The following is a 12,650-nucleotide window of genomic DNA, read 5'->3' on the forward strand; positions in this document are numbered from 1 at the left end:
GTTCTCTGAGATCTCTGAGGACTGTGATGTCTGCAGATGACACTGTGATCTGCAACCACAGCAGGCAGGAAACACCAGAGAGGTACAGGTGTCTGAGTAATGGAGGTCAGCCAAATAAAAGACCCGACACCCAGAGGGACCCTAGTGGTAGAGTGAGGCCTCAGGGAGCAGAGATCAAGAGGGTCCAAGCGTTTGGGGTCAACGGTCCAGTGCAACAGAGAGTGTGGAGAAGGATGTGTTGGAACAAGGACATGTTGAGCTTCTCTTTACCAAAGTGAGATGATGTGTGAGTGAGTGAGTGATGATCAGGACAGAGTCCATCAGAGGGACATAGCATGTTAGAAGATTTGGAGATAAAGAAGTTTTTGGAGATAAAGAAGTTTTTGGAGATAAAGAAGGAGATAAAGAGGGTTTGGACATTAGTGGTGAATAAATGTTTGGAAGGATGCCGTGGTTAAAAGGTGCAATGAAAGAGGACAGAAGACAATGCTGATGATTGGAGGGTGAGATGGAGGAAGCTGATTGGCTGGGGCCCAAATCAACTGATCGACAGATGCTGCTAGACCCAGAAAGTGTCTCCTGAAGGCAGCCAGGTGAGTTTCCTCCCAGAGCTCTGACCTTCTGCATCCCTTGGTCTTCACAGCACCGTCTGGTTTGAGCTACACGCACGGGAGTGGCCTTACAAGAGTCAACCAGCAGAGGTCATCATCTGGCAGATTGGCAACGGAATGAAGCCCAACCTGACCCCAACTGGGATGGGCAAGGAGATTTCTGTGAGTGTCCTCCTGCTTCTTTACACACACACACACACAGATGCTGTGTCTCAATTCAGGGTCTGCATCCTTGAAGTACGCATTTTTAAAGGAGGTTGCGTCATAGCATTGCACGAAGGCTTGTCCCAATTCCCAAGGGTGCTTAGGACGCTCAAAATGCGTACTCGGAAATACGCACTCGTTTTAGCCGATTCCAAGGATACACCGCTACTACCCTTCGCGTACTTGTGTATCCCATGATGCTTTGCGTGCTGCTGCAAAGCATCGTGGGATCCTGGGAAGTCAGCTGAAATTAGCGGCATGTACTGGCAAAGACACGACATATACATTTAAGTATTGAAGTTTCACATAAAGTATCCAGTTTTTAACGTAGGATTTTACTTATCTGATCATCCAACGGCATCGTTAGATGGCGAACCAATGGTTAGGGTGATACTATAAAAACGTCACTTCCGGGGTTGGCCAGCCGGAGGGAACGGCGGTGACGAAACAAGGACATATGCCGAAGGCTAGACCGTCCCGAGTGGTGACCGGGGAGGCGGGGTTTGGTCCGTCCTTCTAGGCTGGGCACTCGAAGAACGCTTCCTTCAGACGGAGGACACTCGGTCTGAAGGGTGCAGACCCTCAATTGAGACACAGCAAGAGTGTCACGATTCTCAGGCTGCAAGTTCCCGCTCCTAAGTCATTTCTGGGGTCTATTTCACTGGAGGAGATGATGGACTCCAAAAAAAAAAAAAGTATGATAAACAGGCACCGGCGCTAGTTTTCAGCCAACGAGCATCGCAGCAAGTTGGTGTGAGATTGTGAACCTTTTCAGCCGTCCATTGGTCATTTTGTGCAAACTCATTTCAGCCAGTCGGCTGGTTGTGGTGTGAGGAAAATGTTGAGAGGACCTTGAACTGAGGGAGAATTTCACACTGAGTTTTCAATGCATAAGAGTTTATAGTCATTAAACAAAAAAAAGAATAGAGTGAGTGAGCATTTCAGAAATAAGTCCGATGGTCGGCCTGCGTGAGAGAAACAATGTCTTCCTCTGAACGCTTAGTGCCAAGATGTTAACTGATGGATGAATTTTGGTCCAGTGTTCCAGTCTTTTTTTTCTCTCACTACTTTAAAAACAACTGCTTCAAGTCCTTCACTAGGAAGACAGTTGGCAGATGCCATATTAACAGAAGGGAAATGAATAATATTGTTATGGTGAACCTAACAGCAACATTCAGCATGTTTTTGATCAAATGCAAACGAACAAGTAGAAGCTGCCATTAGGCCTTTTTGTTTTTTTTATGTCGAACTGCTAGAAATGGATCAATCAGTCTTCCTGAAATTGAAATTTTATTGACGAGCTTGTAAAGCCAATTTTCTTTTTATTTCATTTAATTTGGCCTTTCGTCTGACCTCAAGACAATACCTAAAATGACTAGGAATAATTATTTCCAACTCTTTGCCTTTTGGTATTTTTATGCTTATTTTGAGTTTCTGAAATATGTTTGGCTCATCTGTTCTCTCGTTTTCCAGGATATTCTGCTTCTGTGCTGGGCATACAAACCGGAAGAGCGACCCAGCTTCTCCAAGCTGGTGGATTTGCTGGAAAAGTTGCCCAAACGGAACCGTCGCCTTTCCCACCCAGGGCACTTCTGGAAGTCAGCTGAGTATGTCAAATAAGCTCGCCAACATAAAACGTCAAAACAATCGAGCTTAACTACTGAGACAAAACAAACAAACAAAACAAAACAAGCAAACAAACGACATAACCCCGACATAGAAAACCCCAACTTCTTAAAGAATGCACTGAATCCAAATGCCAGCCCAGAGATGAAAACTGCCCGTGCTGTGTGACCTTCATGGAATGTCGGCATGTGTGTGTCCAGACTCGACTGTCCAGCATTTGAAGCAGTTGGGACTCACTTTTCCTTTGGTTTGCTTTGATCACACAAGATGTTTTTTCTCCTTTGTTTGTCCTTAAATATCTGCTTGATCCTCCCTCGTAATATCTGAATTTTTTTTTTTTTTTTTGGGATGTACATTGTAACTCTTAACTGATCATATCATTCTGCAGTTTGAAAAAAAAAAAAAATGTTTGTGGGCGAGCTCTGTGTCCGAAATCGCATATTTTACCAGAGCACTTCGGTGCTCACTGCCTGTCACAAATTGCACGCTGCCACTTTACAGAAGAAAATTATAAAGAAATTAGGATTCCATTTTTATTTTTACTTTAACTGCTTCTACTACTTTTGTCATGGCAAAACTATTAAGAGTTGGTGAGGAAGAGCCTGAACAACTTGTTCGTCTCACATAAGCCAAACACACTCCACAACCTTAATGCCCATTTAGCGAGCTAGCAAATACCAGCGTTAGTTAGCATGGTAGCATGATTGAGCTAGAGTCATTGAGAGTCAGTGTGAGCTCGCGTTGCACTTGGCCTTCTTTGAGTTTGGTCCACAAATATGCGATTTAGGACAGAGCTGAGATGTAAAAATTTTGAACCCCTCATGTCTTTATTGTCACCATTATTATTATTATTATTGTTATTATTATTATTATTATTGTTATTATTATTATTATTATTGTTATTATTATTATTGTTATTATTGTTATTATTATTATTATTATTATTATTATTATTATTATTATTATTATTATTATTATTATTATTATTATTATCATTATTATTATTTTGAGTGAATGTAACTGTGGTACATCAAGCATAGTATGTGTTTCATCGTCGTCTGTCAACCTGTTGAAGTCAGTCTGTCAGTGTTGCCTCATGGTCTCTCATGTCTGTCTGTCTTTCTGTCCGGGGTCACACGTCTGTCTCCAAAGATTGATTGAACACCAAACTCCTCTTAATTGCGCCACACCGCTTGAATGTGAAGACGACCAGCATCCCTGTGTTTAGCGGTCTGGGACGTGCGTCCTGGGTTCAGTGTGAAGCCAGGACGCAGTATGACTCTCTGATTGGTTGGGCCCAATATGAACATGAGTGAACTTTAGCAAGAGGAATTTTTTTTTTTTCCTTTTTTAAGATGAATATAACGGTGACGATAACTTCCTGACTTGATGCTGTTTTGTGAAATTCGCTGACACTTGAATTGTAGAAGAACTAATGACCTAATCATTGTAGAACTAATGACCCCTCAGAATTGCTGCCATTGAGCTTCTCAACATGTTCCCTCCTTCTAAATCTGACTCGATTTTACATTTTAATCTTACTTTAAATAGCTGCCGATAGATACAGACAGAATATATTAGGTACAGCTGAAACTCTGAAGCTTGCTACTCTATAGTCAGTGCTGTGATTCTTTTATTTATTTCATTTAATTAGCATCTGAACTTTGTGGAGCCTAATTAGTTGACAACATCATTTTTGGAGAGGTGTGTGTAAAATGCTGTTTTTCAACATGCTTTGGGGTTTGTTTTTTGGGTTTGACACCTGGAAGAGATTGAGGGTGACGTTTCAGATCCCACATGATACTAATGTTAAGATCCTGAGTCAACCTGGACTCCAGTGGAGCAACCTTACACCATTTCCAGATGGGAGAGTTATCAGTCCCCTTTTGTGACATCACAAAGGGCTTGCGTTTTAGCCCACATGGAACGAGCCAAAGAACTAGACGGTGGACTTTTCTCTTCCCTGGTGAGTTCAATGGCACTTTTTATAATACGAAACATTGGTGGCGGATTTTTTTTGTGTGAAATTGGACCTTTAACAGATTCCAGATTCAGTGAGGACGGAAATGTTAGCCGCATAAGAGAACACGTGAAGGTTTTTAATTTGATTCAGTACAGCGTTGTCATCATTCTACAAATTCATCCATAAAATCAATTGTTTTTTATTTTTTCAACCCACTTTTTCTCATTGACCATTTCGTTACATTCCATTTACATCACAGACACACATACACACACACACACACACACACACGTATATATGTATATGCTGTTGTGTGTGTATATATATCTATATACCTATCTCTCTCTCTCTCTCTCTGTATATATATATATATATATATATATATGTATATATATATATACATATATATATACATACATACATATATAAATATATCTATACATATATAAATATATATGAAACGCGTTTGAGTTACAGCGATTGTTTCGGCGTCTGGTCTATTTTGTGCGTGAGCATCAGGCTGGACAGGAAGTCACTCAAAGAAATACGAGAGAATCTGGTTAATTTTCAAAATAAAATACAGCGATTGACAAATGGGATCATATTTGTGTAGTGTCTAGTATCAGAGAGATTAAACAAACAAACATCAGACTCGAAGTGGCACGCACTTCCGCGAGGGTATACATATATATATATATATATATATATATATATATATATATATATATATGTATACATATATAGATACGTGTGTGTGTGTATTTTTATGCATGATCTCCGGATATGAAGCAACATTTCATTTTCATTACTTATTCATTTAGTATTGAGGAAGTCTCATGCAAGGATCATTACCAAACTTTCAAAAATGATATTGTAACAAGTATATTAACGTTCGCCGCCATTAGCTGTGTTCATTACAGCGTAAATCAACTTGCAGCTGCGGCAGCGGACAGTGCAGAGCTACATTTTACTGCTTATGAGTTCATCCTTCACTGGAAGATCTTCTTATTACTCCGCTAAAAAAAAAAGAAAGAAAGAAAGATAGATATCATCATTTCGAAGCTCAGACACACAGCAAGCAAGTTAGTGTAGGTGGCCAGTTTTCTACTGTTAACTCACCAAAGTACATATTATATTCATTTAAATTTTTGGTTTTCATCTTTTTTCCATCAATCAAAAACAAAAACCATCCCTCCTGCATGACTACAACATTGTTTCAAAACTCCGTGTGGCCAGCAGGTGAATCCCTAAGTTGCTGCATAATTTTCAAGAATTTTGCTTTTGTAAAGTAAAGTGACCTAAATCTGGCTGAATTTTCCCTTTAACATATCATTAAGGACGTATCAGGATGCTGAAGACACCCCAGCCCATTTTTCTCTGAATTCACACTGTACATTTCATTACGTGTCAGTGCTGCGCTTCAGAAATATAGCAAACGTGACTCAACACAGAGAACTAAAGGCTGCCATTCAAGCTGTACACTGCTTTTGATTTTCTCTTGCCAAGTCAAATAGAGACAATCTACCGTGTAAAAATGACCATTTTATCACCACCTCATTGTAAAACACATCCATGTGTATGGGAAAGAAAATGCATACATCTAACCTGCTGCTGTTTTTGGAGTCTGTCTATTTTGGAATTGCTGGGATTCAAATATTGTAAGTGGATCATTTATATTTGTACTGTTTACAACTTTAAATTGCATGAGATGGACTATCAGTGACTGATTCTTGCAACAAAGGAAAGGAAAAGATTAACTACACACACACTTACATATGTTCATATATATGTATACACACACAAACACGCACACATATATGTATATGTGTATATATTTATATATATATATATACATATATATATATATATATATATATACATACATACGTACATACATACATACATACATGTATATGAGCATTTTTCTGATGAACTGTGTCAGTTGGGCAGTTTGATCTAAATACCGAGTAGAGTTTTACATCCGGCTTTGCAAAACTTTTCCAACAGCTTTGTTTGAGAGAATGATTGTTTCAGAATATTTATAGATTCTATAAAGGGTTAGACTAGCATTTAAAAGTAAGTAAATGAATTTAAAAAAAAAACAGGGGTGGGTTGTGTTACCACCTGTGCACAAGCCAGAGGTGACAACAATCAAAGATTATCATTAGTGCCAAGTGTAAATAAGAGATTGTAGACTCTGTTTTATCGTCACTTTGCCGTGATCTCAATAATCCCTGTTAACTTTTTGACCGCTCGTTCTTTTTGAATGTACAGACTGTGTTGTGTTTCCTTTTCCGTTGGTTGTTTTCTGTTCCTTACCTTTTTCTTTACGGCCATTTTCCTTCTGACTGCATTAGCATTGATACTGTGTTGTTGCTCCTTTTCATTTCCTTTGATTCCGTCTCTGTATTGTAGATGATAGCGCCAGAAAAAACCAAGCTTGTATTAAATGATGCCTTATGGTCCATGGCTTAGTGATGAGTAGATTTTCTTTCTGTTTTTATCACAAGCTCTTTTATTTGCGCTCATCCTTTACAAAGTGTATGACAATAAAAAGATGTTTTCATTTTGGACGTTTTCTGTTTTCTTTTTGTCATCCTTTATCCCAGTCAGCCATATCCATGTTTTTTTTTTACTTTGGTTGTATGTTATTGGTTTTTTTTTAGCATGTTCTTTTAAAATTGACAATTTAGTCACTTTTCAAATCAAAACCCAAAGAAATTGAAATTATGTTTCAAATCCTTGATAATTTTGCCAACCTGAATTGACAGCAAACAGGCTGTAAAGAGAGTCAGTGCATCGCACATAAACCGCATAGACACTCACCGCAGTCTCAGTGCAGCTGTACATTGCAGGTTTGAATGGGTGAATGAGAGGCCTCTGTAAAGCGCTTTGGGGTACCGTAAAGGTGCTGGAAAAAGGCACTTATATAAGTGTAGTCCATTTACCATTTTTACCATTTAAAAAAAAAAAAGAGAAAGAACATTGGACTTTTTTTTTTTTTTCAAAGAGCAAAGTCTTACATAAGAACAAGTCAGTTGTGGAAGTAAAAGCTCCATCAGAGACACAGAGCAGTCAGAGAAATAGAGTATTTACTGTTTCCATCAGCAGTTTTGACAAAGACGCAGAACAAAAATGAACCTGGTTACTCCAACACTTACCTACAGACATGGAAAACAATACCTGCATTTCCATTATTATCCCTAGAATTGCGCAAAAAAACCCAAAACTGTTAATCTAAACACCTAAACTTCGAAAAGAAACCTCTCAAATATCGCTAAAAGATTTTTACACTCTCATGAGGTGGTTTTTGAAACATATTGATATCGAGGTATGCTGTAATAGTGGAACGGAAACACTTTTTTTGGCATGACGTCCGGGGTCACGTAACCAGTTCACTTCAAGTGAAAATGGCACATTTTGTTTGGACGGAGGAGGAGATGAATTTTTTTTTTTTTTACATGTATTCAAAGAGAAAAATATAACAACTGTCTCCTGATGATAACAGTGGCAACAGCGGTAGTGACGACTGAAATAGCTGCTCCAAAACCCAAAGTGCGTTTTACCTCCATCCTCCTTAAAGGGGGCTCTCGCGGGACAAGATTTTACGAGAATTACCGCTTATGCACTTCACGCCATTCAATGGAAACACCTGCAAATGGCAATTGTACTTTGTCCTTCTTTTAGAAATGTTGCTTTTATTTTAAGAAAAACTGTAATGGAAGCACAGCTAATATGCAGGATACAACCCAAAATACTAGAACGGTGCTCATTTCTAATTGGCCAGTCAAAGGACACTACGTCATCCCTGTGAGCTAAAATAAATAAATAAATAAATAAAATCAAAACTTGGCAAACATGAAATCCTGATTTGAGTCTTTCTGTTGTGAAAAACATCATCAGAAATTTATACTTGCTGCAAACAGAGAAGGTTCATCATTAGAATTCAACTTTGGGTGCAACATGAGCTGCTCCCATGTTTGCCTACAGATGAGGTGATTTTATTTTTTATTTTTATGTTTTTTAGAAAAGGTCACGTTTGTTCAGTCACAGTTGACACAAGCTGACGTTCTGCGCTGAAATCCTGACATTTCATTTTTTTTTTTTTTTATTCAAGGAAATTAATTATAAAAAAAGAAAAACAAATCTGGGAATCATGGTGCTGCAGGGTTAAGTAGTTTTAGCAAATAAGGATGCATTTTCATTGATGACCATTTCCAGAAAACCTTGATCTGCAAAAATGTCATGAAAAAATAATCATTCAGAATAAACACACCCCCTCAAAAAAAAATAAATCAGAAGTTTTGTAATTCGCAGTATAATTCATGCGTTTGTATGCTTGCTTAAAATGGTTTTAATCATTTTCCAATCAGAGCTGATGTTGAAAATGTTTCCTGAATCGATGATGGAGCGAACAAACATTCAGCTCCTGTAAGCTGTGACCTTTGACCTGTTGGTGTTTTCCTGGACGTCAGCGTCAGGTGGTGTCTGGACGGCCGAGGGGGCTGAGGGTGACCAAACCAAAAACTCTCTGCAGCCTTGGGCTGCTTTTGTCTGATTCTGCTTCTTCTCTGATTCCTGTTTCCTGTCCAAACTTCTTTGACTTTAGCCTCTGTTCCACAAAAACTAGCGGGATGGCACCATGTTTTTGGACGTGGGACGTCGCGGAAGCGATCGGCATTGAGTTCCGTCTCCACGCACCAAACCCAGCGGGGTGTCACCCCCCCCCCACCCCCCCCCCCCCCGCCGGCAAGCTGCACCCCCTCCGCTTTCGCCGCTGCGTGTCTGCTGACGTCATCGCGCTGAGATCGCATGATGAAGTTCTACAGAATTCCAGAGTCCGGCGGTGGCCAGTGTTCTTAGTTGTTGGTCACTTTCCGCTGTAGTGGAACGATGACGTCGTTGCCGCCAGACTTGAAGTGGCGCACAGCGATTGTTTCGGCGTCTGGTCCATTTTGTGCGCGAGCAGCGGGCCAAACAGCCAGAGGACAATGAACAATTACCCAGCGCTGATGGAACGTGATGGAAAACTTTTGCATCGGTGCTCGATATACGCCGCGACTGGCGCGATATTATGATTTAGCGCACGCTACGCTCAACGTCACCCCGTGCTGCAGGTAAAAAAGGTGGTGTTGTCCCGGGTGTCCCAATTCCATCGCAAGCCGATTTTGACCCGGGTCGCTTGCCGGGTTGTTTGACCCGTTTTGTCGCGCGGCTCGGTGAGCAGATTCCACCGCCAACCAAATGCCGATTATTTGCAAAAAAAAAAACATGTTTTTTTGGGCAGTGGAATTGGGGCTTTAGTGTGGCGTTGCTGTTTTGATGTTTGTGCCTTGCAGTAGTCAAACATGTTATTGGTTTCCACCTAGATGTCCAATATAAACATGCGGCAAAGTGTGGATCACAGTTTGTGTTGAACAGAGCAGAATTTAACTCTGAAGTGGATCTGGGGACACGGAGGGAGCGGCTGGTTCGAAGGACGTGAGGCTGTTTAAAAAGTTCTGTTTCTCCTGACAATTTTATTTTGCCTTTCTTTCTTTTCTTTGCTGAGAAAACAAGAAAATTAGAACCAAACCGTGGGCTCTACCGTGGTGATTTAACAGTGTGATGGATCCAGACAGAGCCAACGATGGACTTTTCTGATTGACTCTGGAGGATGTTTGCTAAGTCACGTTGTTGTTGTTGTTGTTTTTCCACCGGGCGATCGGCGTAGGTGACTCAGGAGGCGGAGCTTCGTGCTGCTGTTGTGGTTCCAGAATTTTCTTGTTTATCTCCCATCGCTTTTCATAGTTGGCCTCCATCTCTGAGTTCCCTCTACGCCGCTCTGCCGTCGTTCCTCATTAGCTTCGTTTAGCTTCAGCTGCTCTTCATGAAGCCTCATTAATCTGCACCTGTTGAAACCTCTGGTCCACTGAGTCTGAGTCTGGTCCACTCTGTGCAGCGTGATGGGGCTTTTACCTAATGTGTGTTTGAAAGTTGCACTTCCTTGTTTCTTCTTCTTCTTCTTTAATTGAGCAGCCATGGCAATTTATCACCTTCTCTGACTTTGGGGTCGTTCCTGTTTGAGCGGTCGGCAACATCAGTCACTACGTTTACACGACGCTCGAGAAAACCCAATTATTGCCTCCGTCCGATTATGAGTGCATGTAAACGCTTTAGTCCGACTAAAATTGGAGTTTGAGAACTCCGATTGCGACAACCAGATAATGCATCTGGAATTTGAATTTCTCCCTCGTGTATACGCCTTCGTCGGAGTTGACTAGACAATGCATGTGCGCCACACCCCCGCGCTGGCATGTATGCCCAGAACAAAAATAATCAAGACGTGAGCTTCTTCAATGCGTGGCGCGAGTTTGTTTATGATTGAGGACGCAATTCCTTTGCAGTAGCAGTACGCAATAGTGATGGGTCGTTCACGAACAAACTGGTTCTGAGAGCTGGCTCTTTTAAATGAATGAAGAGAGACAGCTCCTGGTTGGCTGGGAGCTGTTTTGTGTGGCATAGTCTATCTGCGCTGAGCACTTCAACCCTGAGCGCCAGAGAGTAAAGGAGAGAAAGGGAGAGATGGAGAAAAGGCGCAGATAATAGACGTTATGCTGCACATTCCAGAAGTAAACCAGAAAACGGATTGATCTATATCCAGTCGCAGAGTTAGCGGCCATTCAGAAAGTGATTCTGTACAATAGAGAAATATTTTTAAAAAATTGTATCAGAAACTGGATTAACAGAATAATGAACACCATATAAAACACACAGACACACAAGATTGGCATTTAATTTTTTTTGAATGCCAATTTTGGCTAAACTTTAGCTGAAAGCTGCTTTTTCTGTTTGTATTTTGATATTCGTTGACGTGTTAGCTAGGCTGCCACACTCGGCATGGATTGTTGTTGGGTCTGGGAAGCAGCGCAGGTGGAGGAGGGAGAGAAAGCAGAAGCGGGCCACAGGTCGGGCCTAATGCTAAGGCTAAAGAACAACCCACACAAGCCACCTCTTCCGAGCCTATACCTCACGAACGCCAGATCCATTGCCAACAAAACGGACGATCTGGATCTACGACATGCTGGAAATCGCTCTGTTCGAGACTGCTGCATCCTCATCAATATAGAGACCTGGTTCCACCCGAAGATTCCCAATGCTAGCGTGCAGCTAATAGCTAGCGTGCACCGCTGGGATCAGACCGAGGACTCCGGTTATAGCAGAGATGGGGGCTCTGCTTTTACTGGGGGCTCAAGTACACGTCTGTTGAATGTCAGCTTTTTTTTCTCCCGAGAGAGCTAAACATTGTGATTGTCACCGCAGTTTACATCTCAACAGATGCTAATGCTAGCACGGCGCTCTCTCTCCTGCTGTGCCCAACCAGAGGAGAAAACACTCTGGACCATGTGTACTCCAACATTAAGAACGGCTACAGAACCGCACCCCTCCCCCCGAGTCAGAACATCTCTCCCTGCTGCTCATCCAGGCTTATAGCCCCCTCAGACGCAGATCAAGACTCACCACAAGGACTATAACAACCTGGCCTGACACTGCACTCAGTGAACTTCAGGACTCAATCCAACGCACAGACTGGGATCTATTTGAACATCAGGACCTGGACGCATACACAGGGACAGTACTGGACTATATCAAGTTCTATATAAATACTGTGTCTTTTGACAGAACCATCCAGGTTTTCCCAAACCAGAAACCTTGGATGACCAGCCAGGTCCGCTCACTCCTCAAAGCTTGTGACACTGCCTTCAGGTCAGGCGACAGAGCTCTTTACAGCTGCAGTGGCTCGAGCTGACCAGAAAAAAGGAATTAAAAAGCCATAGCGGACTATAAGAGGAGGATCGAGTCCCACCTCACCAGCAATAGACCCCGGGAGGTATGTCAGAGTCTACAGAGCATCACCAACTTCAGGGGACGCGATTTGACTCCAGGAGACCTGAGCGAGTCGCTGGTAGAGCTCAACAGCTTCTTTGCTCGCTTTGACTCGCCACAGCAACACTCATCTGCTCCAGCCCTGCCCCCACCCCGCACAGGCTCCAACAGCCCCCCACTTACTGTAAAGGAGCACGATGTGAGCTGTGTGCTCCTGGCAGTGAACCCCAGGAAGGCTGCTGGCCCAGACGGAGTACCAGGCAAGGTGCGCAGAGCATGCGCCCACCAGCTCTCCAGTATCTTCTGCAGCATCTTCAACCTCTCAACATCATCTTCAAATTCGCTGACAACACAACAGGCTGATCACAAAGGGAGACGAG

The 12,650-nt window shown here is 41.9% G+C and overlaps 1 protein-coding gene across 4 annotated transcripts in view; it reads left to right on the top strand.

Annotated features, from left to right (window-relative positions):
* Positions 1–12,650, top strand: part of ksr2 (kinase suppressor of ras 2) — a 116,873-nt gene that overhangs the window by 88,969 nt on the left and 15,254 nt on the right. For 3 of the 4 annotated variants that reach the window (XM_076025797.1, XM_076025799.1, XM_076025800.1), the window contains 2 exons: positions 644–773; positions 2,289–2,566. In XM_076025797.1, coding sequence (XP_075881912.1) covers positions 644–773; positions 2,289–2,435 — 277 coding nt within the window. In that variant the 3' untranslated portion in view covers positions 2,436–2,566. Of the gene's footprint in view, positions 1–643; positions 774–2,288; positions 2,567–12,650 lie in introns of those variants that run through there. The other variant, XM_076025798.1, reaches the window with a different exon arrangement.

This window comes from Nelusetta ayraudi, unplaced genomic scaffold (genome assembly GCF_046127955.1).
Source record: "Nelusetta ayraudi isolate G7.1 ecotype Tasmania unplaced genomic scaffold, CSIRO-AGI_Nayr_v1 ptg000018l, whole genome shotgun sequence".
Lineage (NCBI taxonomy): Eukaryota > Metazoa > Chordata > Actinopteri > Tetraodontiformes > Monacanthidae > Nelusetta > Nelusetta ayraudi.